Source organism: Ornithodoros turicata, chromosome 1 (assembly GCF_037126465.1).
Source record: "Ornithodoros turicata isolate Travis chromosome 1, ASM3712646v1, whole genome shotgun sequence".
Classification (NCBI taxonomy): Eukaryota; Metazoa; Arthropoda; class Arachnida; order Ixodida; family Argasidae; genus Ornithodoros; species Ornithodoros turicata.
In genome coordinates, this window is record NC_088201.1 from 154,496,466 (window position 1) to 154,517,611 (window position 21,146).

Sequence of the window (21,146 nt, forward strand, 5' to 3'; positions counted from 1 at the left end):
ACATATAGTAATTGAAAATGTCGGACCAGAAGTCAAGTATAGATCTGAGGTAGACAACCGGAAGGCAAATTACACCGGAACTGGACAAGCGGAAGTCGAGTTTGGCAGGAAGTGGACAACCGGAAGTTGAGTTTAGACCGGAAGTGAAGCATGGACCGGAAACGGCGCTTAGTGCTAACGCATTTCTCTCGCATTTACCACTAAACTGAATAAAATTAACTAAAAACTGATTTTTGTTCCTACAACTGGATTTCTTAGTGAACGTGTTCTAAAACTAGAATGCGTCACATAAATTTCGTCATAACTTTGTGTTTCTCATCGTTGAAAAACGGAGTTTGGAAGAAACAACACTTGGTACTCGGATAAAGTGAATAGGCGAATACAATGCATAAGCAATTCATTCAGAAGCAATTCCCGCCTTTTTGCGGGAATTGCTTCTTTCTACGTGGTACAACCCTTCAGCTTCAAGAAAACAACGCGATAGTATGAGGAATCCCGGGAAAAACACTCCCATACATACGTACTCTTCTCATGAAGCAGTGCTATAGAAAAACCCTTCGATAGGAAAATGCGAAAAGCAAATGCTAACCAAGTAAGCCGACGACTAATAGGGAATTCGCGCCTCGAGGGCATGGACAGGTGTGCAGCAGCCTCTATATGGATTATCCGCTTAGCAGCGAAAGCTAGAACGTCGATGTGCGTAGTAGGCATAGTCACGTCTTTAATATGCACATAACGTTCGAGGCGCGATGACTGTCCAACACTCTTAGAAGAAAAGGTGGAGCAGTTACACCTTTCAGGAGGCAATTGTTGTGCGCATATGTTGTGCCTAAAAGGTTGAAAAGTTCGAATGATACGCTCACCGCTTCTTCGGTGTGTGTGTGTGGGGGGGGGGGGCGTACGCATTTTTGTAACAATTTAAATATATGATAATTGCTTTTACCTCTGTTTTACACTATTTATCAGACGCTATGTTGAACTAGGTGGTAACTATAGAAGTTACCACATTTTCACACCCTTTTTTCTTAGAGTGCATGCGTACTTTCACAAATTGTTCAGACCAGTGAAAGAACAACCATTGTATGAAAACTTAATTTAAAATTAAAACGGAGTTTGTGTAATACTCACGAATATAAATTTCACTTTAGTTCCGTATCCGATCAGAGTGTACGAAATCGTTCCTTCAAACGGACAGTCTGGGAAAGCCTACTGGTTTGGATATTAGAGTTCCATTCCGCTAATGGTTAAGTACCGCCTACACATGAAATATTCAACCAAAAATAAACATTATTGACCACATTTTTAGATATTGTCCGAACCGATGTCTTCATTGCACGGTGAGCGAATACCCCGGAGGTACTGACATTGAGATCATGACATGGAAACCGCTGGCTATAAAATTCAATTACTACAGATGATTGTCTGCGAATATATTTGAAGCATTTCGCACAATGGCTCTGTACATCATCAAGAACGCTCGCGACAGTGTGTGTAGACCTTAGTTTAGGAGCAGCCTTTCGCGCTAAGTTGTTCTTAGGCACCATTTCGCAAGCGTTACGGCTACAGTTTCCACATACCGCGCATAGCGCTAGAAAACAGTGCTGTTTTTCCTCCTCACACTGGCTAAGGAGCGATGGCAGACAGCGCTTGCCGATGCTGAGCTCCTGCAACTTTTTAAGCGCTACTTTTAGCGCTAGTTTTCTGTTAGCCAATCATGAGGCCCTGTTTGCTATGACGTTGCGCAAGCTGTGCCATGATTTTCTTCCGGATCCCTCCATATCGTGGTGCCGGTGTGGAATGGGCAGCACGGAAATGCTGGTGCATCACCTTGCTACGAGATGTCGCGTGACTTGACTGAGAGATAGGGAGAGCGCTGTATGCTCCACGGTGCAAGTGAGATCGCGAAGGCAGAAAACAGCGATCGGTTTTAAACGCTCTTTTACAGCGCTATGGAGCAGACTGCTGTACGTGAAAACAGGCCTTTACAGTTTGAAATCAGGGGGCACTAAGTGCGAAAATTCCCGTCACGGAATAAAGGATGCCGTTACCTTCACGGCGATACAGAAGGAACGGCATTCGTCCGTTGCTCCGTTCGTAGTTCATGCGCGTATGGCGACCCGTGGACGACGACGTAGTCACCAAGCTACGAACACGTGCCACCAGAAGAAGCCTCAGCTCTACCGGCACCGTCAATGCGGAGCGGCGTCCGATTGGTCGCCTCAAACGATTAGTCCAATCATCGTGCGAGATCGTTTGAGGAGACCAATAGCACGCCGCTCCGTCTTGTCGTGCTTCTAGGGAAGAGGGAAGGTGCACATTGCGGTTTCCTTCGCGCATTAATAACGCACGACGCAACGGACAAACGCCGTTCCTTTTGCATTGTTCTCAAGGTAACTGCATCTTTCTACTTACCAAAGAGATTTTTTTGCCCTCTTATGGAAGGAATGTGACTTACATTCATGTGATATGGGACGAATGCGCTTGTAGTCGCTCCTGCGTGGCTCTTGCTGAAGAACAATAGATGTCCATACGGCAGGCGAAGCATCTATGAGTGTTGCAATGTAGCTTCATCATCTGGAACGAAAAACACGTCGTTCAGGAATGCGTACAACCGTTGTCGGGACATCGTTTTGCCGCAAGCGCAATGTGTAGTTGTACGACGCGCTCAAGTACACTCTAAGAAACAAAAAAGAGTACAATGGGGAGTAATTGCAGCTTCTAGTCCCCTAGACTGCAATTGCTCCCCATTTTAGTCCCCTAACCCAGACACTTACCCCCAAGAACTGCAAATTGCTACTGAGCTTTGCAAATGGTTTTCCGAATGCAACAGTCTACGTAAATACGTGCTCTTGGTTATTTTGATGGCATAAGGCTGCATAACTCAGCCAACTTAGCAATTTTCCACCTAAACAGCGGAAGAAACTCGCGAAATTGTAACCTCTGTATGTCGCGAGATTTTATACCACTTGATATATCACGGTTGACGGTATGATTCGAAGTATTTTAATGCATGCACACGAATTTCGTAAATGGGGCTCTTAGAACAGAGCGTGAAATGCAGTCTCCACACTGTGACATCCATTTACTCCCGAAAGGGAGTATTTTTTGTGGCAATGCATTTATTCCCCAAAAGGAGTAAAATGACTCCTTTTTTTCTTAGAGTTCGGGGCGCCGTGCAAGCCTTCAGGGGGCGCACAGAGCAGTGTGCCGGTAAAGTCACTGGATCGGGGAAAGTACAGCGGTCCTCTGATCTTTACCGCCGCGACCTTGGATCATTAATGGCGGCCGTAGCATGCCTACACTCTTAAAAATGAACTTCACCGCATAGCAGGCTCCTTGCCAACCATAATCTCAAATGATATCGTTATCTGCCCTGATTTGTTGAAAACGGTAGGCGTACGCCTTTTTTTGGTGACAATTATGAACATCATAAGTGTCACAAAAAAGGTGTACGCCTCTCATTTTCAACAAATTAGGGCAGACAGCGATATCATTCGATATGATGGTTGGCTAGGAACGTGCTATGCGGCAAAGTTCATTTTTAAGAGTGTATCACAGGGATGCCACAAACCTGCCACCCTCAAGCGGGTGCTTTTCGCAAAACCGCCATCTTGTCGTGGCCACACGTCTTAGGCCACGTCATTTTGAGGTCATGTGACTTTGTTTACGTGTCATTTTGCCACTTGCCGACATATTGCCGTTGGCATAAAGCCAATAGATGAGCGTATTTTGCCAGCGTAAACTACACAGTGCTTCTTCCGCGACATGGAATCCCATTTCTACTTTGGTTAACTACATTGCATCGACACAGTGTGTCTTACCGCGGGATCGTCATCACATCTTTGGAAGTGGTGAACAGCACGAGTCCTCATGTACGAAAGCGCGCGTTTTACTGGGATATTATCGGATAAAAATAATTACCTGGATTGAAGAACGCCCAAAGCGGTGCACAGGAACAGCAAACGCGTTCTTTACAAACGCTTTGGCCGGCGATCACGGGTGCGGCCATCTTCAGGGTCACGTGTACGGCGACGTTTGCTGCGACGCGTAACCATGACCTGTCCACAATGCATTCCGCTCGCTGAGCACACTTTCGTCTATGGAGCAATACACTGGATTTCACCCCTGTGATCCCAACCCATGCTGCGACCGCCATAGTTGGTCCAATGTCGATGCAGGAAATGGAAAGCATGGCGTTACCTTCCCCAATCCAGTGTCCTCCAGTGTTTTGCTCCATAGACGAAAGCCTGCTGGACGAACGCAATCCATTCTCGACAAGTCATGGTCACACGTCACAGCAAACGTCAACGCACACGTGACCTTGAAGATGGCCGCGTTTGTGAACAACGCGTTTGCTGTTTCTCTGCGCCGTTTTGGACGTTTTTCGACCGCGGTAATTATTTTTATCGCCCAGGCAGCACAGGACGTCGGGGAAAGAATGGGAACGTGTCGGCTCCTGAACGGGCATAGTGCCCCACTGGTTCCCATCCGTGTGGGAAAGGAGGATGTAGACCGCCGCTGTGATCATTTCCCGCCTGACGATCGTCTGACCAACAATATAGGATCGCTCCCCAATGCTGCTCTGACCCAGAAAATCAGTCACATGACTGAGGCGATGCAACAGATTTCTCTTCTACGACTGCTGGGTGCCGAGTGTAGCAATCACGTGACCCATATTTTCGAATCTGACTAATGATGTGGCTCCATCAACCGATCGTGTTTGCATAGTCGAAGACCCCGGCGTCTTCGTTGTTAGTAACAAATGTGTTCTGTCGTGCCACCTTAACTGGCGAGGAATTTCGAGATTTCTGGAGCGATTCATCGCAGGTATAAGTGCTACTTTTTTTATGGTACTCTTCACATTGATAAACGTTACTCGTAGATGGTTTTCAACATGAATGACACCGCACTAGAAGGCTTCTCTCAAAACTTAGCAGTGAAGTAATCACGTGGTTTCGGTTTTACTGCTCCATTATGCTTTTTGCGTTGCTTTTCGAATAACGAATTACGGTTTCAAAAAATATGGTTCAGTAAAGTGCGGAAGCGCATGTATAGTGCTGTGTTGACATTGACCCAGCTGTGTATCCAATGAGTTTATGTGGCGACGGCGCCACAGGCGACAGAACTGGAGCTCTCTTGTCGCTGTTCGCCTTGGCTGTTCGACCGTAAGTGTTCGGATGGCTGTTTCGCAGTAATTTCCTCGTATTTCAACTCTTCTTCTACGATTGGCAAGGAGAATCTGTTTATTAAACACATGTTCGTGGTAGAAGACCACACGCTTCAAGATCGAGAGGACGTTCCAGTGAAGAGAAAGTGAGATATGGAGGTGAAGAACAACGTTAGTTTCAAAGATATAACTTGAAAAAGTTGTAATTTGGCGCGTGAAGCTCTGGCTCTGGCACTCCAAAGGGAGCGACTCTGTCTTTACAGCGAGCCTTTGCTGGACGCTCAAAATCATCGCCTCCATGGCGAGGGTCCCCTTCGGGGTTTTGACAGACACTACAGTCACGCGATTTTTAAACGCAGTGCATTGAATAAATTGATTTTGCGAATGGCTGAGTCGCTGCCTTCTGCAATGTAACTGACATCAACGATAAAGGCATGTTCCGACATATAGCGATTTGCTATATAGCGCTAGAAAATAGTGCGATATTTTCCTCAGACTGGCAGTGCTCGAAACCGCTAAAAATTAGCGCTTGCCGAAGTTGAGCTCGAGTCAACTTCTTCAGCGCAAACGTTAGCACTACATTCGTGTTGGCCAATGAGGAGGCCAATGGAGTTGCTTTGCTTCCGCATTTCACTGAACGGCGACCGCATTGGAACCGGCCAGTCTGTGATCCAAAACGTCTGGTAATTTTTCGTTCAGTCAGTTGATTAAACTTGTTCGTGCGCATGCTGTCGAACTCCGGAGGCGCCATGATGGGAGAGACCGGAAATAAATACCGAACTTACGCTAAATTATAGCACTAGCGCCGCATTGCAAGTGTGAACCGTCCGATAACAGTGAACGCTGTTTTGTAGCGCTATATTAGCGCGCAGCTGTATGTCGGAACAGGCCTCTACGCAGGTGATAAGCGATGGTAAGTTTCCCGGGAAGAAGTTCAAGGGTAAGGTCACGCTTTTCCTGTGCATACTCCGGAATAGATTCAAGATTTATAGGGTTAGGCTTATTTGGAGTCATCAGGTTTTTGAAAGGAGAAATCTAACGTTTCACGGACCTCCCGCCTTAATATGGATGGGAGGTGCAATGTCTGTATAACACAGTAAATCATTTTACACCTTTATTTGCTCAAACAAGGTGTATTCTTATAAGAACACCCTTTTCTATTACACAAAGAGTGCAAAAAGTGCATTACTAAAGGTGTAATATCGACATACACCACGTCTTATCCAATGTGGATCATTAAGGGTGTAAAGTGGGGTGTTGAAACATGTTTTTTCCGTCGAATACACCTTTTTTACACCCATTTGAATTGGGAGTATGGTGTTAAAAATGGTGTTTTATTTCGTGAGAGAAAAATTATGCGGGTTTCACAGCTCCGCTCAGCAAGTAATCACATTATAGACGATAACCTGAGTTAAAAACACAGTATTTGACAGGAAGTGATGTTAGAAATTTAGCTTATACCTTTGACTCGTTGCAAGCGTTGGTGTTAATTGCAAAAACACATTCCCGCCACCGTTACAAACGTTTACCGCCCCACCACATGTAACGAACGTGCCCCCAACAAATTTTATTTCAGTATATGATACATCCGACACGCCAATATAGGCTACTGAGGGTGCCCCAGGTCTCTTTATGCCTCTGCACTCACGTTGGTCCCACAGTGTAAGCAAGCTAACGAGGCGTGCCTGCGACGCATTGCACTCCGGTTTAGGTTCTACGATGGAACCACGGCTGGAAGTCTACCGCGTTCGCGGTGCTGCTTGCCATAGAAGCAAGAACGTCGACCTGTATGTCTCGGCCAGTGGTGTCGGTATACTGCCGCGGAAGCTCCTATTACACTATTTGCGATGGAATATTCGCTAGCAAATAATTCCATCATAAAAGGTGTTTTCAATAGAATACTCCCATTTTAAGGGTGTTTTTGTTTTTAAACACCCATTATAACAGTGTTTTATTAGGAATACACTTAACTAAAGGGTGCATTAGAAAACACCCATCATTTGAGTGTAAAGGCAACACCAAAAAGGTGTGCGCCATGGGACAAGCCATTTACACCAAAAAAGTGTAAAAAAGTTTACTGTGAACGCTTCCTACAGGTCGACAGGTTCCTACCAGCCCTGCCAAACGACAACGGGTGGAGAGCCCTAACTGCGGTGATGCCGACAATCCGCAAGACATGAATGTTCCTGGTAACGCCATGGACACTTCGGTACCGGCATACCCCGCCGCACAGATGTGATGAACTATGCCCACACTGCTACAACTGTTGATAACCCGTTCACCACTGTCACCTGCAGGAAGAACCGAGCCGGTTGTATTCTCATACAAGTTCGGCCAGCATCTAGTGGTTACTCCTTCTTCAAGGTGAATCCTAATTAAGTCACTAGTGAGATACGCCTGGTAGCCCAACATCAGGTTATGCATCACCGGTTCTACCGATATGGTTCTCTCTTCGTCTCCCTACGGTCTGAAGCTGCTGCCAGCATCCTTTTGTCAGCTAAGTGTTTAGCTGGAATTACTGTGCTACCATCATTACTTAATCGTGCGTCAGAAATGAGGGCACGATTTATGATGTCCCCAAAGAGTACACGAACGACGATCTCGTGCTCTGCCTCAAGCACGCAGGGGTTATATCTGCAAGGCTACGGGTTCGACGTTCCATGGCAGAATATGGTGGTGATGTCTTCACTCCGTTACGCAGCGTCATCCTGACCTTTCAACCCACAATCCATCCTCCCCACCGAATTCCTCTCGGATTTTAGACCTTCATGGTTCACGAATACATAGAAGGCCCAATGCAGTGCTCTAACAGCCAACGAGTTGGCCATATCGCTCGAAATTGCCGAGGTGCTACACGGTGTGCCATGTGCGCTGGTCCTCACCACAGATCAGACTGCAACCATAAAAGAGAGCCAACGTGTGTTTGCTTTCAAAGTACGTCGAGCTCATTTTCACACGCAAAGCTACGACAAATTTCCCTCTATGGGTTGGTGCCAAGAAGCTTGAGCCATCGTGACAACGTTTCCATCGCTTCCTTTGCGTGGTCATGGACTTGGACCTGCATTGGACTCATCACAGTAAGCACATTGAAACCAAAGTTTAGCAATGGCTCCCTCAATATCTTTCTGGCTCAGAATGCGACTGTGATCCACGGTCCCTTCTAGCAGTTCTTACAGGTTTGTTGAGGGCGACTGTGCTTTACAGCCTTCCAATCATGCACAGGATTTCCATAACATCGTTAAATACCATTCGGTCCCTGTTTGCTCGAAGCCTTCGTCGCTGCCTTGGAGTTTCAAGAATGTCTGAAACACAGGGAGTCTTTGCTGAAGCTGGTGAACTCCCGCTTGAGGTTCTACGTGAACCTGAAACGGCACGGCGCTTCCTACGTTTGCATGCATACATTCCCCATCACGCTAACCCCTCAGGAATATTCGATACCGCCCTGAAAGCGACTTTCATCGAGTAGCGCAGAGGACACGCCTCAGTCTCACTGGCTTCGAAGCTGAGGACGTAACAACGCCGGAAACCCCCTGATCTCTGTCGGTACCACCCACTTTCATAAGTCTTCCGAACCTTCTGGAACGAAGAGATCAGGTTTCTCCTAAGTCCTTCGAGGCCATTTTTATGCTCTGGTAGACGAGAAGTTTTCTACGTCTGCAGCAGCATATGCAGATGGCGCATCCAGAAATGGCAAGTCCGCCTCGGCATTTGTCATATCGTCCGAAGGCAACAACGACACCTTTCGCATTCAACCTCATCAACAGCTGCGGAACTCTACGCCATCCTTTTCTTTCTGCAGCACATCGTTGATTTTGCCCCGTGGGAATGGGCAGTGTTCACTGACTCAAAATGTGTACTGCAAGCTGCAAATCCTGGCATAGGAGGCTCATCCACACCCCTAGTGATTGATGTGTTAATGCCTTACCACCTTCTGTAGAAAGCAGGGCACACGCTGGTTCTCCAGTGGGTTCCAGCCTATTGTGGTGTTGTGGGGAATGGACAGGCCGACTGCGCCGCAGAAGCAGCTCTCTCGTCTCATAGACGAACGAGTATTCCGCTGCTGAGAGGAGACCGTCGTTCCATTCTTCGATGCCTCGTGACACCCCTGGCTTCCCGCCAATGGACAACTGACATTCTCCCGCATTTATGCTGAGAAGAGTTGATCCAACGCCCGCTTTCCGCATGCAACGAAACACCTCTCGTCAAGATGCTGCATTAATTCATCGAATGCGACTGGATGTGGCTTTTACAGCTCAGTGGCGTTACCGCTTGAGACAACTTCACTTCCCCAGATGCTGTCAGTGCGGGGCTGTAGAAGATCTAGAGCACACTCCTCTTCATTGTCCACACAACAAACATTCTCGAACCGCAGTCTCCGGGTCCCGTAACCAGATGGTCTCTCCTCCCCCTCTCTCAAAATTGCTTGGTCCCTGGACAAATCCAGCAAACCACCGCTCAGACCTCAAAGCTTTTTTTTACGTCTTTTGGACACCATAGGGCTTACATACTTATTGTGAAGGGGCTCATTATTTCATCCCCCACTTCACCATACCACCAATGAAGTAGAGTGTCGTCCCTGGCAATTATACTCCCCATTCACCATCGAAAAATAAAGTTGCTGTTGCTTTTATCAGGTATTTCACTGCAGTCTGTGGCCAGTAGTACTTTATAGACCCCAGAGCTGTGAAGTAGACAATAGTCACAACAGCATGCACTTCTGTGGTTTCTCTAATGGCTCCTGGCTGATCCACCAGCAGGTAATGCAACCGTAATTCTAACGATCTCGGAACAGAAGAAAGCGAAGACGTTATGTTAAGATGCTATGTCATCAACAGAAAAAGTAGGGCCGGTTGGTACAACTCCATTTGTAGCGACAAGAATAGGTACACACGGTTAGAACTGAATAAGAAAGAACAGCTCGCAACTTTCAACCAGTTTTACTGGAATGAGCAGAACATGAACCCAAATACAATCTTCTCATCCGTACCCTCCCCCTCTTCTTCCATACCTGAATGCCGCACACTGCGTCAACAGCCAATCAGCGATTATACCGCCAATCATCGACGATACCGCCCTTCAGAACACCCGTCCGGAGTTGATAAGATGTCGTTGTCTCTCTGTCAGGGTCGCCGTCGCTGCATTGACGCACTTATCTTGAAGTTGCATTATCGTTTTTGTCTCTTTGACGTCGAAGACATGTTTTTCAACTTGGACACTGGACTTCTTCTCAGGCTGGTGGAGGAGGAGCTGGACAGGGTAAACCCGATCACGTTTTCAACAAAAACCGGGATGTCCTCGCGGAGTTTCGTGGAGCTACTATTATTAAACTAGCATTATTAAACTAGCATTTATTTATTGTCCACCACAGTTGAGTTCCAGAAGGGAATCTACCGGCAAAAGAAGGGGGTGTGCAGGGGGGATAGCCCCGGCTCTAAGCAACATATACCTGGCAGCGTTCGATAGGCAACTTCAGGGAAGACTGCAAAGGGCTGCACCCAACACGATACGAGTTTGTAGGTACGTGGACGATTACCTTCTGGTTTCTCTGGGGGAAGTGGACTGGGTCCCCGTGTTGCGGCTGTTCCAGACCAACGAGTTTGGGTTAATATTTACCCTGGAGGAACCCGCTAGGGACACATTGCAGTTCTTAGACTTGGGGTTGATTAGAGAAGCCCGACACCTGTGCTGGATGTACGGTCAGAGGACGGAAAAACCGTTACTCCCTTTCAATTCGAACCACACGAAGATGGTGAAGATGGGCATCGTAAACAGCTTGGTGAGGGCATGCGTTGTTAAGAGTTGTCAACATCGAGTCGAGGCTAGCCTGAGGGAACAGCTGCTAAGACTTTCGCGGGCAGGGTACCCGGTCGATTTTACCAGAGGAGTGGTCAGGCGTCTTCTGAAGGGTTCAAGTGCAGTTGAGTTATACGGCCAGTCGGACACCCTCTCAAAGAGAACATGTAACTACAAGATGACCAACCACCAAAAATTCATTCATGAACTCTTGAACTAGGGGATTACGGGCAAAATGTGAGATAGCAGGATAGAAGATAAACCTCGTTGAAACCTATTCCATTTTAAAGAATCCTGAAACGCGCGTTGAAATATCCATCGACGAACAATGATATTCAAAGAGCCGAAACCGCGGCGACCGAGAGCGCAGGAAGCACAGCGCTCATTCAGCGTCAGAGGGCCACGGGCTTCGGGTCCGTTCCTAAAGGAACCCTCGGGTAGGTGGTAGTCACGCGGCCGAGTTGTAGTATGTAGATGGACATAAACACATACATAGCATGAATACCAGACATATTTATACCTACTGATCAGAGTATGAAGGAGGTACCACTCGGTGTGTTTCATGCCCTATCTCGTGCCGTTTTAGCGGACACCAGCCACACCAGTATTGGATCAATACTGGTCCGGTAATGAAAACCCAATATTGTCCAAATATGGCAATTGCAACACGGCTTCATATTGGACCAATAAAGGGAACATATATTGGCCAACCAGATCTGCAAATGCCTTGCCACTGTATCTTCTGTTGGTCCTATACTGGCAAACGAATTTTCTCTTGCCTAGCGTTGTCTGATTTACGAACAGTTCTGATCAGGCTTCATATATATATATACGCATGTATATGTTTGTAAGTCAAACGTCGCCATGCCAGTACTGGGCAGCTGTTTGGGCCTTCTTGGGCATCATCACTAAAAAAGGGATACTCGAGCAAAAGCTTACTTACAAAGGCAGTAGCATTTCCTTTCTAAGAGTACATATACTATACATCGCTTGTCGTATACGAGCTTCCGTAAATTCGACAGTACTGCTCGCCTCATAGTCAAAATGAACGGTGAGGTGTCTTAGTTTAATTTGATTACAAACACACAAAGCATTGATTTGAGGAATTGCTTGGAGTATTAACTCACCATCTATATAACATGTGTACAACTGTGTTTCTTATACAACATAACAACTGTGTTTCTTACTGCTTTTGGTTTGAGACATTCAGTAAATCCATCGAAAATATTTCTTAAAATTATCTCCCTTACAGTTATTCAGCAATACATAGAGCACTGGGAATATTTGGTCACTATGCCCAGTATCTTGCCAATATTGGCAGAATGTTGGGCACACTGGGCCGTTATACCCAATAAACATCCAATAATGAGTAAATCTTAAGAATACAAGAAAAATATTGGGCCAGTGTAGCCGACGTCTAGACAACATTGAGCCAAGATTATGTGCCGCTTTGGGCGGCTCACAAAGAGAGATCCCTTGCATATTCTGAAAATTCACTTTCGTCCTTGTTTCGTTGAAATCCTTGCATCTGCCTCCGTTCGACATCCGCAAGGCTGTTGAGGATCAGCATCGTTACCATCCGGCTGAACGCGCAACAAAATCTGGTCACTTACTTGTCGTGTTTTTCGTTGGCTTGTTCGAAGTCGAGGGGGCACACTATGTAACACGTAGAGCGAAAACCAACAAGCTGGCTCGGAACTATATGCAGCCGCCGTGTCTTTCGGGATCGTTTTAATTGGCAGTTTTCTCGCGAGCGAAGAAAATTACATTAAAACGCCTTACGCAAACGCCTTGTAAAAACGCAATCGCCGCCCGGCTTATTAGGCCAGAGGAACAATGACACTTCGCTATTTGGTAACACCCAATTGTGTCGATCAAATATACGATCTTGCACAAGAGGGTTACGTATATCTGTTGCAAAACAGGACGGGCTCTTTCCTACTGCTATGAACAACAATCTGGTTTGATCATGCCACCGCATGATATTACGTTCATATTATACTTATTATTGCCACACAGAGTTAATAGATAATTCTACGTTAAGTGTGACGTATATTAGTTAGTTTTCGATGCCTAAGCAGCACGCAATATTGGTCCAATATTGGCACTGCCCCAGTTTAATTGGGCCTAAGCAGGCCCAATCCTGAACGAACATTTCCTGAATCGCGCTTGTTGCTCAGTGGTTTTGAAGCCGTGAGGTGACTGTTGTCGCAGTTACTGTTGTCGGTGATATGAAGGTCGCAGATCCCAGTCGAAATAGACCTGTACCATCTTGCACATCCAGGGCAAACAAACTTCAATCATATTTGCTGGACATTCTCATCCAATGCCCCATGAATGTGCGTGTAAGCTACGGAATTCGGCGTTCTGTTTTGAGGAGGCTGATTCGTGTGGTGTTAACGTTCTACTTCATTTTAGCATGACTACAACGACCCTGTGGAACATACCAATATGCAGCTGGAAATAACCGAACAAAATGCATCGACTACAACGACGGAAACTGTGAATCAGAACTCGAACGACACTTTTTCGAGAAGCCCATCACAGCCGACGCTCTTCAATGACGTTCAATATCAGGAAGATAAAACTAAAACAAGGAAGACAAAAGTAAAAGCGTCCTAAGGCAACTCCACTGTTTATGAAAATGTGTTGCAGATAAATAGAAACACCCTGTAGTTATGGTTACCTCCAATAATAGCATACTGGACGTTCTGTACGAACGCCCTTCTGCAGGTCTTCATCTATGGAGTTTGTAGTGGCATGTTATCTTTTTGAATTGCAGCGCTTCTCGAGATGCAGAACGGAGAATTTCCGTCATTTGCTCTCGAAATGCGAATGTCGCAATGCGTTGCTGCTGTTGTTTAGCGCTTGTCACCTCTGATAGGCTGCGTCGAGTGGGTGTCTCGGGTAACGCGCGAGCGCGCGAAACTTCAAATGCGTAATATTGCATCCATTTTTGCGGGGCAGCTTTAAAACTCAGTCGAGTTTGTTATGATACCTATTTGTGTCGCATACGTCATCTAGTGCAAAGCTGAACGTACACACATGGTTATAACTAGAGTCACTAAATAGGGAGCAGAGTAACGACACTCAGCCACGTCGGCGAGCGAGTCCACCATCTTGTGTCCGGCGCGGCTGCGTCGCCTAACATTGTGACGCCAATCTGCACCTTCTATTCCGCAGAACAGGGCGCAGTCGAAGCAGCTCGCAACTCAGGCCATAGTCATGATCTACTTGTTGTTGTTGTTCGCAACTCAGGAAACCAGTTTTGTATGGTGGGGACTGGAGGTACTCAACATGGACGGCGCGTTCTTGAAAGGAGAAACCACGTGACAGGATCGGCCCAATCGCGGGCACCGAACGGCGGCTCTGGCGCCAAAACAGGCGGCGATACTCTGTATCCCTATTTAGTAGCTATCTCTAATAACCTCTAAAGACCTCATACGTCACCCTATAGTATTTCAAAATGAGAAGAAGACGTTTAGGAACAACTATCTGTTTATGAATGCCAAGACGTTCGTGTACGAAACTGCGCTTCTTCAGCTTAGAAGCAAGCGACAACCACATTGAATATACAGGGGGCGAAGAAAGAAGAAAGTCACTGAAAAGGTTAGCCAGCTGTAGGACTCGAACCCACATCTTCTGGATTGCCGTTCTGGATATGTTGTTCCAGCCTCAGAACATCAGTTCTCTCATGTTCAACAGTTGCCGCTTGCGTCGATCCCTGTCGTACGAATGTGTGTATGAGTGAGCAAAAATGTAAGAGTGAAAGGAGGATGAGTGAGAGAGAGTGACTGGTTTGTCGCTTCAGATGACGCACCCTGGAAGTCGCTGAGAAGGCGTGTTAGCTTAGCTCAATTGGTAGAGCCCTGGACCGGCCATTCAGAAGATGTGGGTTCGAGTCCTACAGCTGGCTAACCTTTTCAGTTACTTTCATCTTTCTTGGTTAACTTCTTAGGCAATTTGAGGCTTTGTATGTATTTGTCCCTTCTATGTTGTTCCAGCCTCAGAACATCAGTTCTCTCATATACAGGGTGCTTTCTTTAAGCCACCCTACTGGAAAAAACCATAGAGACTTTCTGCGTACATCAGCTGTACGGAATTAGGAGACATGTCCTACGGAGTCTGTAGGTTATGGACTCCGCAGGGCTGTACGGACTCCGCAGGGCTGTACGGACTCCGCAGGACTGTATGGACTCCGCAGGACTGTACAGACTCCGCAGGACTGTACAGACTCCGCAGGGCCGTACGGACAGCGCAGGTCTGCACAGTCTCCGCAAGGCTGCATGGGTCATAGTCACTGCATAAACAAATATGTAGACTAATAGGGACTAATATGTAGACTGTGTGAACAAATTTATTTACATTGAACTAACAGCAGTTTACAAAGTCTTCAGGTAATCTGCCAGGATCCGGTTCCTGCGGCATACACGTTCCTTGGCCTTCATACCCTTCGGACAAGGGTTTCTCATGATGTATGCTTCAAAAGCATCTGAGAAGGGAAAAAATACATGTGACTGTTATTAGCAACGCTGTAATCATGCCCGAGAAGATGTAGAGAGTGTTTGTCAAAATGCACGATGAACACAACGCGATAGAGACGAGAATGAATGCTTGTCCGCATCCGTCGTCAGGCCAATCGCATTGTTTTCATCATGTAATCGCGCTGGCAGATTCATTATTACTGGCAGTTATCCAAAGACACCAAAGAGCCACAGGGGGACAACAGTAAAAGCAGCAAATATGAAACTGGGCCACTGCACTGCAGATTACACTCCAAGAACTATCAAACACACCAGGTGATGCATGATTACATTTGCCAAAGTTTCAGTGAGAAATACAAGATTGCATCGCATTTAGAAAGCTTCAAACTTGCGGGCTAACACACGTTGTTTAGACTTGTGGATAGAGTGGAAAGGTTACTGATCGAGATGCTACTGTTGGGAAAAGCTGAAAAGGCGTGGCATTATTGTATGTATAGCGAGCACTAGTGTCGTTACTTGTCGATCTTTACAGAATATCTACATGCTTACAATATTACTACGGAGAGACGGAGCCTTGTGGCTATAGCGAGAAAGTCAATTTCACCAAATCTGCCCGAGAACGTCTTTTGGAGCATCCTGTTGCAGGATTTCGGTTATCTATGTGTCTGGGACTTTTGACCACTTCTGCTTGCTGGAGCAATGCTTTATAATTTTTAATTCACAGGTAGTAACCATTCTGGATATGTTTCCAATGTACACAGGGCCCGATTAACATTGGTTTGCCTGTATGACGTTTTTGTGTTTTCAGCCGCTATTCTTCACATGCTTCACTGAATTTTTACACAATGTTTCAAAATTGCAAGCCCTGGCCAAATCTGGGTCTTTGCTGCAATCAGATCAGTCCCAATGAAAGTACACGAACACACGAAAGTACACTTACTCGTAAGTGCAGTTAGTTTTTGAGGAGTTAGGGCCCTCCTGCCTGCTGCGCCTGCTTTCGCAAACCTTTGGCAGGGCTTGCCTGTAATGCTCCGACAGCGCAGCTCCTCAGGTGACCATATCACCCGTGTCAATTCCCTCACAAACCTGGAATCAGACGTAGCCTTGGAGGCACAATCCCACTTGTCCATGGGAATAAATATCCCACCGCCTAAGTGAACCTGAAATTTACAGCTGACATGTAAGTCATGAACATTCTAAGAATAAAATTTGTAGCCCTGGAAGTACCAGCAGAGGTACTCTCACCTGATTGCCAATTGAAGCCATGACTTCAGGGACCTGTGCCGGGCTCTGTGGTGTTGCACCCACTGGTACCTGTCCCTGCAAAAGTTTAGCATAACAACACAATATCACGTATAGTTACATACGGTTACATACGAGAACGAGGGAGCAGCTTTAGTCTTATTTTTGGCGTGCCCAAAGCTTCACCATCCTGAGAATGAAAAGGGTTCCAGAATGCAACCTACCTCACTGTAACCAAAGGACATCAAAGGTGGGATCTGCGCACCAGTCACGCCATCGTGCAATTCCATGCTCACTAAACCTGGCTCCTGTGAAGATAAAGTAGAGCCACATGAGTACATATTGGCAACTCCAACAACCACAGAGGGTGCTGCTCCTTTTCAAAATGGTGTCCAAAAAGCAGGTTGTCGAATGAAACTTATTCCTGCCAAAATAGAACCGATATTTTTTCACATCCACAAGTGGAGCCATAGCCGGACGGTTGAACATTCACCAAGTTGAGAAAATATCAGTTCAGCACTGTGGTGTCTACATCTGGGCAAACCTGATATGGACAACTCACCTGTGTGGTGCATGTAGCATCTGCACTGCAAGTGACAGGATTGGAGGAGCCAGGATAGGGGTAGCTTATGCTGTCAACTGCTCCTGTACTTGGTACAACATGACTAGGGGCCGCCACAAGATATCCATCACCCTGAAATCCCTGAAATGAGAGGATAATTTTCACACTACCGTGCACAGTACAACCGAAAACAACCTGTACATTTAGCATGCTTTCAAAAAACAAGGCCCAATCACCTTCGCTTTTGCAACACGTGTCTAGCTTAAAGAAACAGTCTCGTGGCCACAGGGTGATTTTGAAACTCCACTGAAATTAGGTTCACGTGCTAGAGACAGACAACGATACAAGTCCCTGCCTGAGAAACCGAATATTACCCGAGAATGCTGAAGAAATATAGAGGCCGGACGGCACGTGCTGTGACTTTCCCCTCTCTTTACCACATTTAGAATGAACAAGATGAAAAAGGAACCCTTCCTTAAGAAAAGAGGATGCCAAGGGCTTAGTAAGCTGCTCTGAATAGGGTTGGGGGCTAGAACAAAAGAAAAACCCCAATTATCCACTAGCTCGGGCTCCCAATCGAAGTGACGTAGTGGAAGAGGGGAGCAGCTTCATTCCCAATAATTTTGAGTGATTTATTCAACTGCCACCACCTAGTTCAACAAGTAAATTTGCAGTGATGTTTTCGTCGGAATGGTGGTGTACGAGACTGTCACTTTCAATTAAACAAACTGCAATTCACCTGCTTCGGGGGCAGTCCATTACGAGAAGATGTACTGATGTCAACAGAGGGTGCTATAAATATTTCCCTGTGCGTCATCACTTCGGCAAGGACTGGATCATCTGTGTATAGGCAAAGCATTGACAGGTAGCAGGGAAGTATTTTTAAGCATACACATTTCACAGAAAACTACCAGGTCTGAAAACTTCCAGCCAAGAACACTGCAAACTTACCAGTTTCATTGCTGTCAGCATTATGACCCTCTTCATCAGCTGCGACTAACCGCAGAGCAGTGCTCAGGTCTCGAAATGCTGATGTCGTTGCTGTGGGCTCAGGACGTGCGCACCTTGCACATGTATATGTGGATGGCACAATATCTGAAAATGTTGACACAGAATGACACTCTACCATCCAGAAGGTAAACAGCACGGTAACAGAAAAGCGCGTTCACATGCAACTTCTTACCGAACTTTTTCAGCAGGGTGGCATGAAGTTCGTGGCAGAGAGCCCGTTCCTTTTCCAGGAGATCTTGAGTCTTCCGTAGCTGCTCTCTTAAATCTCCGTTCTCCTTCCTCAAGGCGTCAACTTCTTCATCGCTGCTACGATCGCTGCCTCTGCTGTGCCTCTCCAGTATTTGCTTAAGGCTTCTGTTTTTTGCCGTCCTAACGTTTGCAGCCTTTTCCTTCTGTGTAGCGGATTTTGACGGCTGCAATGTGCAAACAAACAAACAAGAACACAATACATGTAAAGCGAGAGAACTACAAAAGAAATGATGACGTGGATGGCGACGTTTATCAACGCAAACATGACGGCCATAGCACGACGAGACAAGACGCCGACAGATTTGAAATGACCAGCATCTACACTTACCGCACATCTCGTTTTACCTCGACATTCCTCCTCAAAGATCTCTGGTACTTGTTTATGCATTGCACATAGAGCCTTGCCAAGCTCTTTCAAAGATTCTGAAATATGCCGCGGTAGCAATCAAAAAGTCAGACTGGCAAACAAAACAGGAAGAAGTGAGTACAATCCGGGCCATCAAGTTCGTGAAACCTGTAGCTTACCTTTCAGCATAATTATTTTTGCAGGATAATAGTCCTCTATTTCTCCATCTTTGCTCCGCCAGTAAGCGTACACAACTTGTGAGGGGTCGAAATCATCGACGGAAGCCGGGTTAAAGTTTCTAATCCTCGTCACATGCACAACTGCTTCCACCGTGTCGTCGTATTTGATGTGGGCATACATCGTAATTTACAAACGTGAAAATATGTACGCAGTAGGAGAAATTCACAAGCACAGACGGACTAGGTGAAACGCAGAACGGCTAAATCTCGTTGTTTACCACGTGTTGTTGGGAAACTACATACCCGCCATACGGACAACAAAGCGACATGTGTCCCCCATGCGACGGGATGCACTTGTCGCCAACGTCTTTTTCCTGCAGTTTATTTTTCCTTTAATATAATTTTATTTTTATAGATACATTCAAGCCTGTATATTTCTTATGTGCCTCGTAAGGAATGGCTACCATGTTTCCAAAGCATGCATGGATGGATGCATGTTTGAAAGCGAAAACGAACTTGAACTCAAAGAAAAGTACAGTAGAAGAATGCCACTGCACGCTGAGATTATGCGGCGACGTTATTGTGAAAGCTGTTCTTAGTTCTACGTTGAACCAAAATAATATCAGGAAATTCAGCACTTATGAGCTTATGAGTGTTCGTGGTCACTATCATCATCATCATCACCGATATCCGTTTCCTTTTTTCTTTTGAGCAGCTTTTGAGCTTCGCGGTCTATTATAGGACATGCCGCTGGTTAATTAAGTGTTAATATTTCTTGCTTTGCGCTGTCTGATCCTGCGAAAGGCACGCGTACGCGTTTGCTCATACGTTGCGTGCGTTCTCAGGTATGGATTCTTTGGAAGCTGCCGAAAATGACCCTGAGGCACGGGGAGAATCGAATTCCAACAGTTCCGACACACAGTCACCGACGGTGAAGCGGAGGAAACAATACTTGAATAAAGGCGCACCCTTTATCGTCCCACGGTCAACAAGGTACCGCATGAGAAAACGAGCAGAACGTCAAGCCTCGCAGCCGAACAATAGTTTTCCTGATGGGGGAACGCCGACACGTGGGTTGAGCGCAACGGCCGACGACACAAACTCTGGGAACGAGTCGCTCAGGTCACCCGCAGAAGAGGAAGACTATGATAGAGAAAGAGGTGACGGCTTGTGCTCTGATGACTATGGAGAGACAGATGGAGTGGATGGCACGCCACTATCAGAACACGAAGAAATAGATGGAGCGGAGAGCACGCAGCAGTCAGAACATGAAGGAACAGATGGAGAGGACGACACGCCACTATCTGAACATGAAGATGGACTGAACGACACTCCACTATCGGAACAGGCTGAGCTGTTGGTAAACTGCTTGTACGAATTTGGCGATGAAACGCTCCCAAATGCCAGCACAAAGAAATCTGAGGCAATCGCCCTGATCATTTCGTTTGCTGTAGGACATGGACTAACGTGGACAGCACTAGATGATTTATTGAGACTCATCAACACATTGTTCGGATGTGAAGTTTTGCCACGAAGCATATATATGCTGCGAAAACTTTGGAATCGAAACCCAGCGACACGCGTCAAGCATCATTATTATTGTGAGGAGTGCAGCGCACCTCTTACGGCAACTAGTGACACGAAATTGACCTGTGATGTATGCGCAAAAGGCTACGATCAGAGTGACCTTAGAAATGCAGGAAACTTCTTCAGCATCCTAAACTTTGCAGACCAAATGAGTCATGCTGTCACCAAGAATTCCAAGGCATTGTATGAGAACCTGAAAAAGATGGAATCTTCCGTGCCCTCAGACGTAGTGACAGACATCACTGATGCTACACTGCGTAGAAGGTTACAGAATGATGGATCATTATCTCCTATGGACCTTACCATAACATTCAACACTGACGGTAGCCCTGTGTGGTCATCATCAAAAATGTCTGTCTGGCCAATACAGTACATCGTAAATGAGCTTCCTCCTGAAGTGAGATTTAAAAACTGTATGTTGGTTGGCCTCTGGTTTGGCAGAAAGCATCCCAACATGACCATGTTCCTCGACAAGTTCGTGGAAGAAGCCAATGAAAGGAATACAGTTGTATGGAGACATGATGCA

General features: G+C 46.3%; 1 protein-coding gene and 1 long non-coding RNA gene across 2 annotated transcripts in view; both read right to left on the reverse strand.

Annotated features, from left to right (window-relative positions):
* The window catches only part of LOC135371377 (uncharacterized), a 130,271-nt gene that overhangs the window by 72,684 nt on the left and 36,441 nt on the right, over positions 1–21,146 (reverse strand). The window contains exon 3 of the long non-coding RNA XR_010415576.1: positions 2,456–2,574. This is a non-coding gene — a long non-coding RNA (uncharacterized LOC135371377). The remainder of the gene's footprint in view (positions 1–2,455; positions 2,575–21,146) is intronic.
* Positions 15,327–18,955, reverse strand: LOC135371365 (uncharacterized). The gene is made up of 9 exons (XM_064605440.1): positions 18,837–18,955; positions 18,432–18,672; positions 18,200–18,343; positions 17,988–18,088; positions 17,249–17,389; positions 16,911–16,994; positions 16,690–16,764; positions 16,385–16,604; positions 15,327–15,452 (listed from the first exon to the last, which is right to left on the reverse strand). The coding sequence occupies exons 1-9, from the start codon at positions 18,894–18,896 to the stop codon at positions 15,343–15,345; spliced, it is 1,176 nt and encodes a 391-aa protein (XP_064461510.1). The 5' UTR covers positions 18,897–18,955; the 3' UTR covers positions 15,327–15,342.